The sequence below is a fragment of the Hyalella azteca genome, unplaced genomic scaffold, assembly GCF_000764305.2.
Source record: "Hyalella azteca isolate HAZT.00-mixed unplaced genomic scaffold, Hazt_2.0.2 contig16805, whole genome shotgun sequence".
Lineage (NCBI taxonomy): Eukaryota > Metazoa > Arthropoda > Malacostraca > Amphipoda > Hyalellidae > Hyalella > Hyalella azteca.
In genome coordinates this window covers 31,414-51,031 of record NW_025946613.1, presented here as the reverse complement: position 1 = coordinate 51,031, position 19,618 = coordinate 31,414, and the positions used below count along the sequence as shown (strand labels likewise).

The 19,618-nt window shown below is 41.3% G+C and overlaps 1 protein-coding gene across 1 annotated transcript in view; it reads right to left on the bottom strand.

The window, feature by feature from the left end:
• LOC108666177 (unconventional myosin-Vb) overlaps positions 1-19,618 on the bottom strand; it is a 48,049-nt gene that overhangs the window by 11,407 nt on the left and 17,024 nt on the right. The window contains 13 exon segments of the mRNA XM_047885047.1: positions 4,308-4,401; positions 4,797-4,897; positions 5,288-5,424; positions 5,895-6,084; positions 13,635-13,743; positions 14,815-15,024; positions 15,522-16,478; positions 16,958-17,132; positions 17,389-17,600; positions 17,846-17,957; positions 18,249-18,565; positions 18,978-19,184; positions 19,441-19,581. Of these exon segments, the coding sequence (XP_047741003.1) occupies positions 4,308-4,401; positions 4,797-4,897; positions 5,288-5,424; positions 5,895-6,084; positions 13,635-13,743; positions 14,815-15,024; positions 15,522-16,478; positions 16,958-17,132; positions 17,389-17,600; positions 17,846-17,957; positions 18,249-18,565; positions 18,978-19,184; positions 19,441-19,581 (2,962 nt within the window).

Sequence of the window (19,618 nt, the reverse complement as noted above, 5' to 3'; positions counted from 1 at the left end):
GTCTTTTCGGTTAGATGCCGGCAAGTTCTAAATTAAGACTGTCGTCACTGAACTAAAAGTTCTACAAAATAATATCTGCTGCTGGCTGCAGCACTCAATTAAAAAATAACATTTTTGGGTAATTTAAAAAATACACTTAAGTGAAGTGATCATAAATCTAAAAAACCTAGACTAGGAGCTGACAGGAGGTAACATGCATCTCTGCCCCCTTATTAATTTGTGCGAGACACAAGCTGAAACACAGTGGTCACTAGCATCAAAATGGAACTACAGAATCAAGTTAGTTGGTTAGTTTAGTTGCCACATGTTTACCAGCGCTTCAGCTATTTAGCTATCTCGCACCGAAAGTCAAGAGGAATATCACCAACGAGGTGGAAAATTTCAAGTATTGAAATTTGTTAACATAAAAAATCGTTCATCACCCACAAGGGGCGGAACGTTTTTAATTGTCCAGCCCGCTGAAGCTATCAAGAAAGAATCGGCGTTAGCATCTCAAAGAGACGAAGTGACACGGAGGGACAGGTAAAAAGCAACAGAAACTAAGACACTCGAACAAGAGGTCGCTTACACGGGAGTTCGGCCGCCCGTACGAGAGAGACAGAGAAGGGAAATGTAAGGAATCCTACCTACATAATAACTCCATGTAAGGAATCCTACCTACATAATAACTTAATGTAAGGAATCCTACCTACATAATAACTAAACTCCACATCTAAGACCTGCAGTCAGACACCGCGAGCTCAGCGACGAGGCGCTCAGGAACAATCCCCCCTAGGAGCACAAAATCCCATAGGACTTCTGACGAACACAGACACGCGTCAGAAGTGTTCCATGATAGGCTACAGAATCAAGTTCAGGAAACGATAATTAGAGCCATGTGGCAATCTTCTATTCTAAACTATAATTGTAAAATTTCAACATGGTAATAACTAATTTGGAAGAAAAGCTATGGAGACTACGACGATTATAATTATACCAAATGGCACTCCCAACAACCCTAATTGTTCGCGTGTTGCAAGTTCTTCTGCAGGTTTCGAGTGGTCATCAACGAAGTTAATAAAAAATTACAGTAAGTTTTTATTTTGGTTTGCAGAAGGCAGGTGCTTCGGGTAGCGCATCAAGAGAAATGAGTTAATGAAGTGTATCTGGGAGCACGCGATAATGAAATGAAATGTAGACATAGGCATCGATAGTAGAACATAAGAGGCAGGCACAACCTATAATAAAATTAACATGGACTGTCCATTGAGGTCATTAGGAACAACAGTGCATCATAAAATGAAGCAGTAACTATGATAGAGTAACACATCACCAAATGAGCGGATGATTAAGAATAAACGAGCGAAAAGTTCTCGCAAATGTGGCGGAAATGACACTGTTCCACTTTGATCTTCAGCCATTATAAGATTATCAAGTAAAAAGTATCCTTCCAGCAGCATGATATCAAAAGCGTATTGACTGCATGAACCATACCTACTTGAATATTTTAGTCAGGTTTTTATTTTAAAAGCTGCAGAAAAGAAGTAGTTCACGGCACTCGATGCTCATTTCTGAGGTAATTAACAGTTCTGCAGTCACACACCCGAGTTAGAACACAAAAATGCGCTGTAAACGTAATAGGAACTCATTTCACTAACACACCCCAATTTAAATTATTTATACTGAGTACGTAACATAGAACTCAAAAGAAAAATATGGAAGATATTATGGTTTAGAAATATGGTTTAGTTATCCGCGCTGGCGACGGAAAGACGCATTTTAACAGATTGCAAGCACTCTGAATATCTGTCAGGGATTCATTTAGTACAAAAAACCAATGAAATAACAAATCTCTCTCGGACCATAGGGAAGAGGGTTGACAGAGTTAATATTGTGGTAGTCGAGCGGGAAGCGAAGAAGGCATGTACAAGCCACAATAGAAACGTCACTGAACAGTGAATTTTTGACGACCGTAGTCGGGGGGAGTAGGTACGTCGATGCGTTATCATCGAGCGACTCTCGTCGCTGATAAGAGAGATAACTGTTTATGCAGGCGGCTCTTGTTCAGCGTTTCCCACGTAAAAGCGATAGGCGCGTGGCTGGGGCAACCGGGTGCTACGTGTAGTAAATAAGTAACTACCTTGTATGATAGATTACACTGAGGTAACAATAGAATAGGGAACCAGAAAGTTAATAGGCAAAATATTCTATTCTTAGAGACAATGCTAATAAAGAATCGGGGAATAATGTACGATATATTTGGTGAAGTAAATTCGAATACCTATGATCGAGAGTTCGAACTACAATGAATTATTCAAAGAAGAGACAGGTTCAGACAGTGCCGGTATAATAGATGTAAGACAAATGAAACAAGTGGTCAGGACTTCAGAAGTGTTCCATGATAGGCTACAGAATCAAGTTCAGGAAACGATAATTAGAGCCATGTGGCAATCTTCTATTCTAAACTATAATTGTAAAATTTCAACATGGTAATAACTAATTTGGAAGAAAAGCTATGGAGACTACGACGATTATAATTATACCAAATGGCACTCCCAACAACCCTAATTGTTTGCGTGTTGCAAGTTCTTCAGCAGGTTTCGAGTGGTCATCAACGAAGTTAATAAAAAATTACAGTAAGTTTTTATTTTGGTCTGCACGAAGGCAGGTGCTTCAGGTAGCATATCAAAAGAAATGAGTTAATGAAGTGTATCTGGGAGCACGCGATAAGGAAATGAAATGTAGACATCGGCATTGATTATAGAACATAAGAGGAAGGCACAACCTATAATAAAATTAACATGGACTGTCCATTGAGGTCATTAGGAACAACAGTGCATCATAAAATGAAGCAGTAACTATGATAGAGTAACACATCACCAAATGAGCGGATGATGAAGAATAAACGAGCGAAAAGTTCTCGCAAATGTGGCGGAAATGACACTGTTCCACTTTGATCTTCAGCCATTATAAGATTATCAAGTAAAAAGTATCCTTCCAGCAGCATGATATCAAAAGCGTATTGACTGCATGAACCATACCTACTTGAATATTTTAGTCAGGTTTTTATTTTAAAAGCTGCAGAAAAGAAGTAGTTCACGGCACTCGATGCTCATTTCTGAGGTAATTAACAGTTCTGCAGTCACACACCCGAGTTAGAACACAAAAATGCGCTGTAAACGTAATAGGAACTCATTTCACTAACACACCCCAATTTAAATTATTTATACTGAGTACGTAACATAGAACTCAAAAGAAAAATATGGAAGATATTATGGTTTAGAAATATGGTTTAGTTATCCGCGCTGGCGACGGAAAGACGCATTTTAACAGATTGCAAGCACTCTGAATATCTGTCAGGGATTCATTTAGTACAAAAAACCAATGAAATAACAAATCTCTCTCGGACCATAGGGAAGAGGGTTGACAGAGATGATATTGTGGTAGTCGAGCGGGAAGCGAAGAAGGCATGTACAAACCACAATAGAAACGTCACTGAACAGTGAATTTTTGACGACCGTAGTCGGGGGGAGTAGGTACGTCGATGCGTTATCATCGAGCGACTCTCGTCGCTGATAAGAGAGATAACTGTTTATGCAGGCGGCTCTTGTTCAGCGTTTCCCACGTAAAAGCGATAGGCGCGTGGCTGGGGCAACCGGGTGCTACGTGTAGTAAATAAGTAACTACCTTGTATGATAGATTACACTGAGGTAACAATAGAATAGGGAACCAGAAAGTTAATAGGCAAAATATTCTATTCTTCGAGACAATGCTAACAAAGAATCGGGGAATAATGTACGATATATTTGGTGAAGTAAATTCGAATACCTATGATCGAGAGTTCGAACTACAATGAATTATTTAAAGAAGAGACAGGTTCAGACAGTGCCGGTATAATAGATGTAAGACAAATGAAACAAGTGGTCAGGACAACACCCGATCTCATGCACTGATCATGAGAAAGATCAAAGATCGCGCGATCCCATGAATTAAACACTGCTACTCACTGGGAAATCGAGGGGACCCGATAAAATTATTCAAAGGCTAATATGGCTAAATAACACCCGATCGCAATGAGTCAACACTAGTAAGTTTTCAATTTATGAGATAGGAAGAAGGAATGAACTATTGCGTGATCTCAAAATTTAAAAACAGGAAAGAAGTGAGAGCACGCGATCTCATAGCACTGGGAAAAACAAGACAGATCACCAATCTCGTAAGTTAAACACTGAGAAGATGTGATCCTCACCTGATCTTACAAATTAAAGGCTAGGAAGATGCATGACGTTATATTATATATTATTATTATTATTATTGTTATGACTCACCCGTAACTTCTTTGAGTTTTCTGGCATAGGTTTTGAGGTAGTTTTTGGACTGCTTAAGTTCTGCCGTCAAACTGTCCACTTGAGATTGCAGCTCCTGACGCCGCCATAAAATACGAGAATATTAATTGTTGTGCTCTACAGCGGTGACTTTGAAAGACCAAATCGCCTCCAATTTTGAATGCAAGCTCTTTCAGCATATACTAACACGAATGGCTGCGAACGTTCATTACGGTATTTGTAACGCAAATTTCACGTTGCCAGAGTAACTAACATTCAATAGAGTTTAGATTGAAAATTTCATGTTATTTACTTAATGAACGAACCTTCAAAGAATTATTTGGTAATATGCTAAATCATGTTTACAAAGCTATCAACACAGTAACAGTTCCTAAAATTATATTACCATATTGAAAATAATCACTTGTTTATGTTTACACACATGTAGGCGCATCACTCACCACGTTCTCATCAATAAGGCGCATCACTCACCACGTTCTCATCAATAAGGCGCATCACTTCGCTCTCGAGGAGCATGTCGCTGACGCCTGAAGCGACGCGCGGTGCGCCGTTCACGCCGCCTTCGCCGTCTGCTGAGGACACGAGAAAATCAAGTCGTGCATCTGATGCAAACTCGTCAGGCAAATTTGAATAATTAACCTTAAAGCTTCATCAGAGAATAAAATTTGATCCACGAGATGATCCGCTTTCAGACCGAGAAAAATGGCGATTTTTATAAATTGGAATTAATAAATTGGAAAAAGCGCTAGAAATATGAGCCATAAATGAGACAAAAAGAGGAAAATATTTCATCCTGAAAAAATAAAAAAATCTTTGAGGGTAGATAAGAGAAAGAGCCTGATGCTGACCTGGCATCAACATGGCGGAGGTGATAAACAATCCAGAGCACAATAAAAAATATCTAATTCATCTTACTGAAATAAAACAGCAGCGTTTAGGACAGATAAGAGCCTGATGCTGACCTGGCATCAACATAGCGGAGGTGATAACTTTTTGTTGTCTCGCGTTCTCCTTCTTGAGCCGCTCGACCTCAGCCCTGAGCCGCGCGTCGCTCTCCTTACCGCGCTGCCGCTCCACTGTCAGCTCCTCGGTCAGCTGCCTGCACCAACACAATAAATTCTTCAGAATTCCGTCTCTATGATGGAGTGGAAAACAAATTATGAGGAAGAAATTATACTCTCTGATATACATTAAGCGGAGGTTGGTTCAAACTTGTTAATTGATCGGTTTCTGCTAACTTCTTTGTTCATCAAAACTGATTGGTTTTGTTAACTCATGCTACCGCAAGAGATAACAAAACGAACTAACCCCTCTATGCTTGAAAACAGAAGGAGCACTACTTCAACACTTCCGATAGTACGATTGACTTGTTAACACGAATGAACCCATAAATGACTTGTTAACACGACTTACACTCCGACTGACTTGTTGATACCACGAATACCACGACTGACTTGCTGATACCACGAATACTACGACTGACTAGCTGAAACCACGAATACTACGACTGACTTGCTGATACCACAATACTACGACTGACTTGCTGATACCACGAGTACCACGACTGACTTGTTGACGCGTTTCTGAGTCTGGTAGGCGACGGCGAGCTCGCCATCCTCGTTAAGGAGGTCGGGGTTCGCCTCGTACGACTGCGAAGACAGCGTGCGCAGCTCAGTCGCCCTGGTGGCCAGCACCGTGCGCAGGTGCATGCATTCCTCCCGTCGTCTCTCCAGCTCATCCTGCAGCACCGTGAACTGTTCTGTGGCGCAAAACAAACAAGCAGTTAGTAGCAATAACAGCATTGTAAAATCTAGATTCATAAGTGCAATAAATGGCTTATACTTTAACCCAAAAAATGCATAGCGTACTGCAAATTTTTCTTAAAGAAATGCCGTATTCGGACAAAAACATGTAAATTTCTATCGTTAAAAATACTATCCTTCCACCTATTTGAAGATCGAAATACGTGCTAGCGGAATATCAATCATTTTGGCAATGATAAGACCCTTGCAAGGCACTGATGGAAGGACCGTGCTCTGAACGAATCGTACAGCAACCGCAACGCACTTCATGTAATTATCTTTTGCAGAGTAGCTATGGGTTTTAAAACAATAAGAAAATTACAAATTCGTAGAAAAATAACAATTTTGACGCGCAATGAGTAATCGCATAACTGTAGAAGCAGCTTCGTAGCTGTATCTAATCGTGACAATTAGATGGGTGTAGCTAAATTCACTCAAGGGTGATATGAGGAAAACAAGCGGACGTGCGATCGCTGCGGCCACTTTATTGGCTCAGTGAGCGGATGAGAGAAGACCCAGGTAAACACAAGAAATAGAACACAATTATACTCTTCGTGTATTGACGATTACTTTAATGCTATGGCAAACAATACCATGAATTCTCGAGAATATCGCAGACTCAGTTTTTAACGCTGAAAGATAAAACCGAATTATATACTCGGTAAATGTGTTATGGAACCTTCTGCAAAATAATGTAGAATTATTATCACAAGATGTACCTCGCAAAGTGGATTGCAGTTGCAAAATGAGCTGCATGGTGGCTACCGTACAACAATATGGCATTTTTTTGGTTGAAGATCCTTTCCCTCGAGGATTCTGAGGATCCTCGCTTCTATTTGTTCCATATGATGCATGCGAGTCAGACAACACATGCGGTTCACGAGTGTTTGAAAATAAATGCTCATTACAGGGTTTAGGACTCTGGCGTTTCTGTGAATCGGGAAAAATATTTTTGAAGCTCTTCTTGTTAACGTCGGAGGGCACATCTTCAGAACAGGTAATACGATTTCCCTCGAATCTTGAGAAGACCAATGGCTCGTTTTCTTCGTCTGTGGTCGGATGAGAGGGCACGTCGGCCGAGTACTGTGAGGAAGATGATTCATCTCGCAACTGATCAAACTCAATGGAAGTTTCAGATTGGTTCGCGGCATAACTTGAACAATGTTTGCCAAGTCTCATACTTTCCACCGGGGATTGTTTAGGACAATCATCTAGTGATGTTTGGCGGCAGGAGTTAGAAAAGGACTCGTGAACATCACGGCGCAGGAGCAGTCCAGTCGGAATAATGGACGATGTGGAGCTGCCGTCCATTGGAATAAATGGAGCTTTAGTTTCATTAATCTTTGGAATAAAAATAACTTCCCTTTTCACATCAGACGATTTAAAAAGATTCGACGTACATCCGAAACATGAACGAGGCGCATGGCTAAAAATCGATTCTCTATGGCCAATTTGGGACAGGTTTCGTTCGTTGGAAATGACTACATCTGCTACCTCAGAATTCAAGGTAGAAATCATTTCTTTTTCACAATTGTTCGACTCGTTTGAAGAAGAGGAGAAAGAAAGGCTGCAAGACCGAAGGGAAGATGCAGGCAACGACTCAGAAAAATGCAGTAAATTCTCGTCTACGGCATCGATATCTACGCAGTTGTTGATGTCGAGTGACTGAGCAGCTAGTGTTGGGGTGGAAATGGTTGATTCGCATGGAGTAGAAGTACAAGATTCGTCGCAGGACCTCAACTGAGAGCTAGATGCTGCGTCGGCATTCCGGTTCACGGAACATACATTAACCGACTCCGGGCTAGAAGTAAAAATTGTTGAATTGCTTACGGTTCTGGCATCAGATGAACTAAATAAACTCGGGCTGGTGCTTTTTGTAGAAGCTGTAGGAGCAACAGTTTTGGGAGCAAGGGATGAAAAAAGTTCAGCGGTCAAGATTCCGCCACTCATGAGGCTCAAATCTTGTGCAACGTCTCTATGAATGGCATCAAGAAAATGAAGAGAAGCATCATCGCTCGCGTCTATAGCATGTAAGAAATTAGCATACGTATTGTTCATGAAAACGTAATAGTTTCCACGATACGACTGCAAACAATCAGAGGAAGGAGCATCTTGAAAGCAACAAATGGAGTCACTAGTTCGCCATTTTTCCTGGACATTTAAACTATTAAATCTATTAAGATCAACAGACGAGTCAATAAATTCAGACGTGCAAGATTCATCGCTTCGGATGGCTACGAGTTTGTCAGTGTCCGTTGATATATAATCGACGAGAGGCGTTCTGTAACTCATAAGTGACCGACCAGGAGATGTGCAATCAATAGATGGCACTATGACGTCTGGCAATACTTCGAATTTAGCGTTCCCATTGACAGGTCGAATGAAATGAGCAGAGAAACGAGTACTATTGTGACATTTTGGCAGTATTTCACAAACTGGCTGTTTAAATTTGATGCGACTCTCACTAAACGAGGCACTAGGAGACCGTGACCCATACATAAATGTTGCTGATGACGGTCTCAAGTCTTCAATGAATAAACTCGAGTCCTTGCTGTCACGCGACGAATCCTCCGAGCAATTAGAGAAGAATTTTTCATATCGTACTCCAAAATTGGATTTATTCGGGTCCAAGCCACACACTTCTTTCCTCTCACGAAGAATCTTCTCGTACAAATCTCTGTCAGGGTCCATGGTTAGGTTTCTAGAAGTCCTCTCCTGTCCATAGGAGAAACTTAACTGCTCACATTCAGGTCAATATCACTGACCATATACTCTTTTAGGCACAGCACAATACACCATTTGGCTACATTAACCAATTGCCTTCGAAGAACTGAAGCACAACAAGGTTTCGTAAAGTCCAGAATTGACGGACATTCACACTCTAAAACAAAAAAAAAGTATTTTTTTGAACATTTAAAGCATTAAATTTAATAAAAAATCTGCAATATCTTCGTAAGTAATATTAATAGTTTAATTTCAACCTATTTGACGACGCGTAATAGATGAAATATTATGCCAAAGAACGATATTGAAAACGTCTACACCACGACGTCTTACCGATACCACGAAACAAAATTGTCTAACTTTACGAATTATTTTGCAACTAAATTTCAACTATGCCAAAATTTAGAAACCTGGCAATATTTAAATAAACGAGTTTCTGGGGTTTCAAACATTTGGTAGTTATGCAATTAAAATTGGCAGGGAACGCAGCATGTGTTAAATAATCGGGAGTATCGTGCAGTGATTGAACAAACACTATACGAAGAGGGAGCTTCAACGGTTGTTTACTAGGCAGAGCTTTCAGATGCGTGCGCGAACATATGGCTTCATCAAACGCTCCTGTCGATTCATTTTCTAGCATCCGGCCGACGCCGCAAGAAAAAAAAAACTAAATAAGAGCAACACGCAGTCACGCGTGTCTTCCATGCATCTTCGTCAAAGTGTACCAACAGCTCATACAAAAATAGCTGCATATTTAAATGCACAAAAAATCAGTTCGGCCTAAACATTAATTTCAGTAAAAACTTGTAAGTGAATTAGTACCTCATGATTATCCTATTTATTTGTTGTTCAGATAAAAAATGTGAGATTGAAATCAAGGAAACTTGGAGTTGACTGATTAAAAAATTAGTTATTATCATTGTATTTAAACATTTAAAAAGCGAGTCTCGGAGCATACAAGAGTATGTATGGTAGCACTGAAACCGTTCTCATATAGGAACGAGACGATGTCATCTTTTAGAAATCACCCACAATCAAGCACTTAGAAACATTTTCTCGATCAAACTTTTCACGTAGTCCTCTAACTTTAATGCTATGATTTAATGATACTTTCAGATTTTCATGTCGCAACGAGTTAACAGTGGCATTTTGAACGACGATTCTGTCTTTTAAAAATAACCCACAATAACGCATTCTGATATATAATCTAGATAAAAAAATTCACTTAGACTTTAAACTTCACGCTGATATTCCATATTTAGGTGTGTCGTAGAGCAGCATTGACAGCACGCTGGAGAAGCGTCCGTGACAGGCAGGCATGCAGCTGCTTTCTCTGTATGGGCTGCGGTCACCCGGAGCTCTACTTCTGTCCTCCGCATGCAGTTAGCGCGCCACTCACCACACGTAATAATGCGGACAAACTCAGCCTTGCATCAACTCAAGCTATTATTCCGGAATTCGACAACTAGCCAATGGAAGAATGTGACCCTTACAGATTAACTCGCACTTCAAAGAGTGTAACGAGAACTGTTGGATTCCAATGGATTTCAACGTTTACAACCGCAGCCACAGATCAAATATGCAACATACTGAAACACTTTCCTTGCGGAACTGTCCAATCAAAACATAAAATAGCATTAATAAGATTTGTAAGGTTTATGATAATACGGCCAAGTACTGATTATTATCAAAGGTAGAACGCTTAAGAATGTTACTAATCAAAGGTAGAACGCTTAAGAATGTTACCAGTAAGAGTGTGAAGTAATTGAGAAGCACAATAGAAAAGCAGGCACACGCATCATCATGGCAAGTGGAGCATATCCACATGACCACAGCTTTTATTACATACCGTACCACGCTCCCACACTTGACACAAACTAAAACTGTTTAGAAGAAGAGCAGCTGCAGAATTGGAAAATTCATGCTTGTCATCGATATGATAATCGCTTTAATGCTAGTAATCGTGAGCTCTCTCCGATGAATTCACGGACTGCCCAACGCACGTAGAAGTAAAACAGCATGGTTTAGCCAGGTTAAATTAAACTGAATGAATGAAAATAGAAAGTACATATAATCCAAGGCCAACGATAAAGGGCTCCCGAATATTAAATTGTGTTGATTTAATAAATTGGAGATGAAAACGCACGTCATTTGTAAATTTTCACTGGTCATGTGCACATTTTCGTTGCTACCTACATCCTTTGTCACGGACAGCATTTTCATATGATAATATGAAAAATTTCGAAACAGTTCTATTGTCAAGTCTCTTTCAAAGATTATTCCACTGATAATAATACACACTCTTGTCGTTGTAATGAGACGAAGATAAAAAATTCAACGATGTACAGAGCAATCGTCCGGACCGCACTTCTAACTGAAAGCGATGCACCGACAAGTTGTGCGCGACAACCACGTGACCAACTAGCGCCACAGCCGCGGCGCAACTGACGGTGCTCACGTGTTACGAACTCGCGGAGTGCCGCCGTGCTGGTGGTCATCTGCTAGCAGCTCCAGCAACCGCAAAGTATGCGTCGTGTAGCAACAGTGCGGCACTAACGGACGCCAAAAATGTGAACGTATTCAACGCCAGTTCGCACTGCACATTCTGCCTAAGAATGTAGCAATACACGTGTAACGCTTGTGTTGCACAGCGAAATCAATGGTTAATCAATGTGTTTTTTAGCGAAAAAACTCACGGCAGATTACATGCGGACGTTCGTCGGCTACAAAGGGACAAAATTTCGGCGTGAACAAATATGATGTTTCAATTTTTTTTAGATTTTAATCCAGGCACCTGATTCGATCGAAGGCGAGTTTGAGTAGGTACGTAATATCAGTGTCCATGTTAGGAATTCTGGTTATAAGAAAAGAAGTCTGATCGTATACCGAATTACTGAAATATTTTAAATTTCGGTTGACCACATCGCTGAATCAACATGACGCAGTAGCGAAGAAAAGTGGACGGAGAGAGAGAGAGAGAGAGAACATTCGCGAGATGAAGCAGAACTGAGGTGGGCGGAGGCTGTTGGAAAGCGCCGACCCGCAAGCGTTTGCGGCATCCGCCACTAAAGAGACGGATTTTCGCGCTTACACGGACTCCGAGCTGCATTACTATCATTTTTGTCGCCACGGGAAAGCTTAGGTCTATAAAAAGCACGTTCGAGTCTCCAAATCCCTGAATTAATCGAGCGCAAACAAATCCTTATCCGAAATAAATATCGAAAATGTCAAGATAATTGATAAATTTAAAAAGTCGTCTACAATTCTCCAACTATCGAGATGATTCTCATGGATCGTTTTTCCCCTTTATTTATATCTGGTTATATGTATGACCCAGAAGAGACTACTACACAAAATCGGAGCGCAATTTTTAAGTTGCATCGGCCAGCCGAGCTTGAGTAACACCATCGCTTCGTCTATTCTGACGTTACAAATTCTGATTACACGAGCTTCACAGTGTGGCTTGGAAGGCGCCGTACCGAGGTAGCAGAGAAATTGCTTTTAAGCTCTGAAGCCAGCAGCAATAGTGCGGTACACAAGCGTTAGCAATGAACAAAACCATCACTTTTATATAGTTCAATCCCGGGAGATGAAAATCCGGATGTAACAATGCAAAAAATGTTTATACATCGAATATAAGGATCGTTGAATACCATCACATTGAACTGTTCGTAAGATATCTTTTTGGAACATTTTGACTTGGAAAGCCAAAATGTTTGGCCAATTTAAATAGTCACAAACAATAAGCAACTTGAAGTGAGGCCAATGGCATGGCAAGACATCAGAATTGCTATGCCTCACATCCGTCAGGACACGTTTTACGACACTGAACGCTGTTTCAGCATCATTGACGTATTATCAAGGCGATAACTGACGTCTTGCAACACGCGCACGTGACGAACATGACATTCTCTTCAGAACAAAAGGTGAGTTAATGGAAAGAGGATATTAAAAGTCAACTGTGTTTTAATAATAAAGCAGTAAATACTGCACAAATTAGGTTCAACAGTTTGATTGTTTTCCATATTGTATATTTAGCAAACTCATTCTCAGCGTTAAAAAAACTAGCGTTCTCATATTCAAAAAGAGTAACGTAAAACTCCACGTAGTTATAAAGAATGCAAATAACAATGAGAGCACAATTAATTCCACAGATAAATGATGCAGAGATTTTGTTGACACGCACGGTAAGTCGAGCAGATGCGATCAAGCCTGCGTGTGCATGACCTCATACAGCGACGGCTGCTACGTAGTGAAACTTAGTCTCCTCCATATAAATAAGGCTGGGATCAATAGCGCCTCATTTGACGAGTGCATAAGTAGGTTAGTTATGCAGCTTCAAATTACTCGCAAATGATTCGCAGTCACGTAAACGAGGCGTATCAGAGCAGCAATATAAACTAAATCTGAGTCTTCGAGGCAAGTTACAAAATTAAAATTTCCAAAACCTACTAAAAAAATCGGCACGAGATAGAAATCTCCTGTGTGACAAGACATCGGTACAAAAAAAAAACTTGAAGGAGAATAGCTGCATGAGCACTCAATTGTAATTATGCTTGATCTGTCCTGAATAAAATGACAATTACTACTACATAGCTTGATAACTGCTACTAAGATGATTCATAATCATGACAATCCTATAGAGATTTAGATCAGCGTCGCGTAGCATGCTCAAATGACAATTATTTCTACATAGCTTGAGAACTGCTACCAAGATGATTCATAATCATGATAATATAATAAAGATTTTTATCTGGGCCGCGTCGCATGCTCCAGTACTCACTTATGCACTCGTGAACGGCGCTGCCTGCAGGCGCGGCCTGTGCGACGGCTGTCCTGAGGCTCTGGTTGTCCTTCAGCAGCTTGGCCACCTGCATCTCCAGCTCCTGCAGCTGTGCCAGCACCACAACACAATACATCAGGGTCCGAAGAATATCTTTTTTTTTTAATTCAAAATACAAGACGTACGATAGGTCATGTTTAATGTTCAAGTATTGTGCTCATCAAAATCAGGGCCCGTAGAATATATCTTTTAATTCAGAATACAAGAGGTGCGATAGGTCATGTTTCAGTATTGTTCTCATCTAAGCCTGAACAAAAGTGGAAATAACCTCAACACAACGGGTATGTCTGAAAAATGGTACACATCCCGAAAAGATATAACTGAATCAAATGGAATATGAATATTTGCTGGAATGCTAGAAATATTTGCTGAAAATAGAGTGCTGATAAATTCTATAACTTCTACAACTATCGCAACATAGCAGAAGAATGATTCCTAACATTAGCGGATTTGCAACGATGGCAGAGGTAGTAACAATAAATTTGCACATTGGTTAAAAATTACGTTCACTTTCAATTTCAGCAATGAAAAACAAAAGTGATACGTAGCGGACCAAGAATCTGTAGGCAGGAATTTTAGTCTCTAAGCTGAGGTTTCTTCAAGCGGATAAATGGATGGTAACTTATATTTACAACAGTTAGAGAAAAACGAAAAAGCGTTTATCAAGTCGTAGAATAGACAAAGAACCGGAATATCAAGAATGTTAGGCCAGAATTGTAGAAAGTAAAAAAAAATTTAAGTCAACACGTTCATAAATATTTTTAATTCAACATAATGAACCCTGAAATAAGACAAAATCTTCTGTAGGAAAATAAAAAATTAATTAAATATTTTTCTAAAATTTCAAAGCGGAAAGTTTCATGGGGCCGTGATAAGTAAGTGAACTCGGTAGATTTACATCGGAGCAAAGTGAAGAGCAATGCAAAACATGCCGGTCTTTCGGTTACAATACAGAGTAATGGAAGCTGAGAAAACTAAAGCTTTGTGCGATGTCATACCAGCAAGCGGAAGACAACTTCTACTAATAAGGTAAAATTGGCCACGCATTCATCCTGGAAAAATATTACAGACGGTAGGTAACTAACACGAGGTAGTATGCAAAAAGAAACCTTGCGTTTACCCTGATCATGTTCTGCGCATGCTGGCTCGAGTCTATTCCACAAGAGGCGTCGAACGGTATGGCTTCCAGAGACTCAACTCTAGCCGCTAGAGATTGATTGATCTGGCGAGCCTCCCTGAGTCTGGTCTGCAGCAGAAGTGCTACGCTCGCTTCCTGTATGTTGGGTCTAGCCGCTCGGGGCCCCAGACCAGACACGCTTGCGTCCACACGCTGGCGATAGCCCAGAGGAAAGTTACAGATGTGGGAAATGCAGGTTAACTGAAGCAGGAGATCTTTGGAAAAGTCACCGAAATACCCCCAAGTAAGAAAACGTATTTAATGTTAAGTAAAAAAGGAGGTGTCAAGGATGATTAAAATTTAAAGGTTTGCTTAGGTTCAACGGTGTTAGGTGCAATAAATACCCGAAATACCCCCATCGAGAAATTAATCAACAGTTTCCGTGACTAAGAACTTGAAAATGTACACGAGTGCCTCCTTATGATATAAAAATTCTGGCACACAGAATGTTCAACCAGAGTATTAATATTTGCATATGAATGGTATTGAAGATTGGTGCATAATGAAACCTATGCAATGAACCGTGAATTAAATTCTGGAAGATGTTGAGAAAAACATTCGTCCAATAGAACCCGCATTAACAAAAGGATTTGCTAAGAGGTCAATCACTGCAATTACATGTTAACTACTGGAGCATGCGGCTGACTCACCCTGTCAGGAGAAAGGGTGCCGTTGACGAGAGCCTCTCTGCCCACAGCAGCAGCTTGTTGCGCCGGGCTGCCCCATTCAATACCATCTAGAGGCCCGCGGGCACCGGACTCGGACTGATCACTGCCGCGGCTGCGGACGGAGCCGTAGCCAACGTCATCCTCCATGGCGACGGAATTCACGTCACACACGTCCAAGACGACGTCGGTGGTGGCATCGCTGTAGCCGCTCACGTTGCTTAGGCTGCTGGCTGCGCGCTTGTGTGTTGCGTGGCCCTTCAGGCGAGCAAGCTCAGCCTCGAGAGCCTCAGTCTTGGCTTCAAGAGAGAGTTTTTCAACGAGCAATTTCTGGTAAGCGCCCTTCTCCTGATCGTGCTCTAGCAACATCCTCTCCTTCTCAGCGGCTTGCTTCTGCTTGAGTTTCTCCTCGTTTGCTTCCTCTTTCTTCTCGATCAGCGCCGCGGACAATTGCTGAGAAAGCAGGGCATTTTCAGCGTTCAGTTTCTCAACGAGTTCTTTGTTTGCTTTTTCGGCGCGTTCCTTCTCATTCAACAAGTCCATCTTCTCACCACGCTCTAGGGCGAGTTGCTCTTCGAGGTTCTTAACGCGTTCCTCAAGTGAAGCAATGGTGTTCTTGGAGCCTTTGAGCTCATTTTCAACGCTCTTGAGAGCAAGCAACTGCACCTTCAAGTTAGCAGCATCTTCTGAAGCTTTACGAATGTTCTGATTTTCACGCTGTATTTCGGAGAGCTTTTGTTGAAGGCTGATGATCTTGTTCTCGAGACCCTTGTTGAGCTGCTTCTGGTGCTCGACACTCTTGGCCTGGACCTTGAGACGCTTGAGTTGACGACGGGCGAGGAAGCAGCGCACGAGGCCTTGTGTGGTGATCAAGCCGCGCACGATGCGCTGGTACTGACGCTCCTGCACCCAGCGCCGGATGTGCTTCTGCAGCACCACCGCCTGCAACACAAAAATTCCTTCAATTCAGCTTTCAAGAGGAAATAAATTAAAATCCCATATCACCAAATTATTTTTGCACTCAATTGAATTCTTAAAAAATACAGCGAACGCTGTGCTCCTTAACTTCAACGCTGTACTCCTGGAAGTAAAGTTTTTATTTTTTACAAGACTTCGGCAACCATTGTAACCAACAAGGTCAATTGACAAAGCTCAAAATCATTTAATATTCATTTCTAGACGATTGTAATAATAATAAAAAGAATACTTCTCATGTATAATTATGAATCTGACGCACTTTAAAGTAATACAAATCAACAATATAGCTTTTAGTCTAGCACTGACCGCGCGCTACCTCCTGGTTCGCTGGTAGCGCTGTCTAATACTAACAAAAAGAATACCTACTTCTCATCTAAAACTAGAAATGTGACGCACTTTAAAGTAATACAAATCAACAATACAGCTTTTAGTCTAGCACATACCGCGCGCTCCCTCCTGGCTCGCTGGTAGCGCTGTCGCGCCCAGAGGCCGCGAGCTCGCGCCTGTATCCTGGTGACGACCCAGCGCAGCCTCGTATATTTGATACGCGCCAGCCACCCGCGCACGTTCTTCTGCAGCACAACCGCGGCTGCCGTGCGCCGCATTCGCTCAGCCAGTCTGACGAGGCGAATTGAACTAATATTAGCTCATACTTTGGAAATTCATCAGTCAGCTATGTGATATCACCATTTTTAATGAGTAAATGAGTATCTCGATGATAGTCTTTCGAACATATTTGCAGGCTCAGTATGAACAATATCCAGAAACTTTTGCTAGCTTGATGTTCAAAATAAATTAACGGAGAGGCAACAAGATATCTACGGTAGCATTTGACACATATTTTCAAAACGAAATTCTAGAATTATTTCGTCACCTGCGAGCGGCGAGGCCTCTGGAGTAGCGCTGGATGGTGAGGGCAGCACGCCTGAGGGTGAGGTATTTCTTGCGATGTAAGTAGCCTTTGACGTTCTTCTGGATGATGATGTAGCAAGCACGCAGCTTGTCGGAGCGCTGCTTCTCCATGTACGCCACCTGACCGGCTCTGAAGAAGATCTTGCTGCGTCCAAACTTAAACTTGTCGTCGTCCTGCATAAGAAAATAAATGAGAATAGGAAATCATGGAGATTTGAAGTTCAAGTAACAGCTATTGATTTATTTTCAAAAACGATAAGGAATAGCAAGAGTAACTTATATGCCTAATATCACTGTTCATAGAAGAAACTGAAGGACCAATTAAAGGTCAAGAACAGAAGTAACACGTGTACGACTTGCACTGTACAGGTAACAATATCTTGCAATACCTACGCTGATAGTTTCAAACAATATCTTACGCTGATAATAGTTTCGACAATTTTATGACATGTAGCGCGCATGTCTGAGCGCTGAATGTGGCGACTATGGCACAAGACTCTGTACCGCGTGAAGAACTCCTGGTACGTCCACCTGCAAGAGCGGCGGCGAGCGTTAGTCATTCCATGTACTCTAAGATGTGATGCCGGCGACTTGCTTAGTTGAATTTTAATAATCTCATGCAAGAATATACACACAATTACATGAAATAACGAACTGAAAGCGTTTTTTTTTTAATTGAAAATAACGCATAAACTAATTTTGAAATGAAATTCTGTCAATTACCGACTTGAAAAATAGGATTTACGACTGGAAAAAAATGTGTTTTCCGAGTGAGAATCGTTAACTAGAAGGAATATGTGAGATCAGCAAATTTCAGATGACCTGGAGGGATATCCAGCAGCACTGATCCTGACGGTCTCGAGGACTCCACAGGCCCGCAGCTGTTGTATGGCCCGCTTAGGGTCGAAGGTGAACGCCTCCTTGTCGTCGTTGGGTTTAATGCAGCGCACGTAGTGAGGGGTCGTCGAGTTGAGCGTCTCCATGAGCAGCGCTAACGAGTTGCGAAACTGAGAGCCAACGGACTGCTTGGCGGTCTTGCTGCTCGTAGTCGCGCTTGGCTTGCCGGGGACGATCTTAAGCTTAGCACCGCCCGCAGGTTTAGCCGTCGCCTCGTTGAACAGTTGACTTACGAATGTGATCTGCGCAACATACATTACATGGTCGTTGGCGGCATTCAAGCGTATTTATTTACATTAATATTTCATATTATTTTTGCAGTGATTGTTGGGTAATTGAAAGCAATGAAGTGCATCGTAGCTAACAGATTATATATGGCCAAACATTCTTTGAATTTATTTAGACTCGTTTCCCCTGCACAGTTGCACCGTACATTATCTACAGTATCTAATTTTCGACATAACGCACCTTTTAAAGGAATATCATTCTAATGATATCGCATTTATCAGGGAGTTGTCTGTCGAATATATACCTAGCTAAGAAACGCCTTAGGCGACTACCGTGGCTGAGCGCCTTGATGCATCCTCTTAATGGACACAGTTTTCTAGAAGGAATTCGTAAGAGTTTCCCTTATTCAGACATCACTGTACTCACTCTGCTGGACTTAATGGTGGCGATATGGTCCTCGGACACGTGGTCTCTGTTCTTCTCGAGGAAGCCGCAGCTCTCGTAGATGACCTCGTCGGCGAAGTGGTGGATAATGAACGCAGTGCGCGACAGCCGGGGTTTGCTGAAGTGCTCCGCTGCTTTACATTTGTCGTAGAGCTTCTCAACCCACGACTGGTCTGATCCTCGTGGCATCTGAGCAAAGCAACCATAGAGTTAAGCAACATTACCATGTAGTTGAACAATTAGTCCGGTAAATGATTAAGTTTCATCTAGAGGATTATAAAAGGTATCACCATCATAAAAAATATTCATGTATACAAAAACCAATATTATAAATCCTAACAAAATGGAGAAGAAATAATTCATATAAGACTGTAAATCAATTATAATTAACTAAACATAATAGATAACATAATAATTAAAGATAATAAATTAATAATTGACTGACCCGACACTCCTCATCGAGCAGGTCTAGTATGCCCAGCTTAGACTCGATGAGGTTTATGCAGGGTTGATTGTCATAGAAGTTGATGAACTCCCACTCTATCTGCTCCTTGACGTACTCCTCCTGCTCCAACTTGAACACGTGCTGCACAACGTAAAGCATGTTGCAAAACAGTGGATTT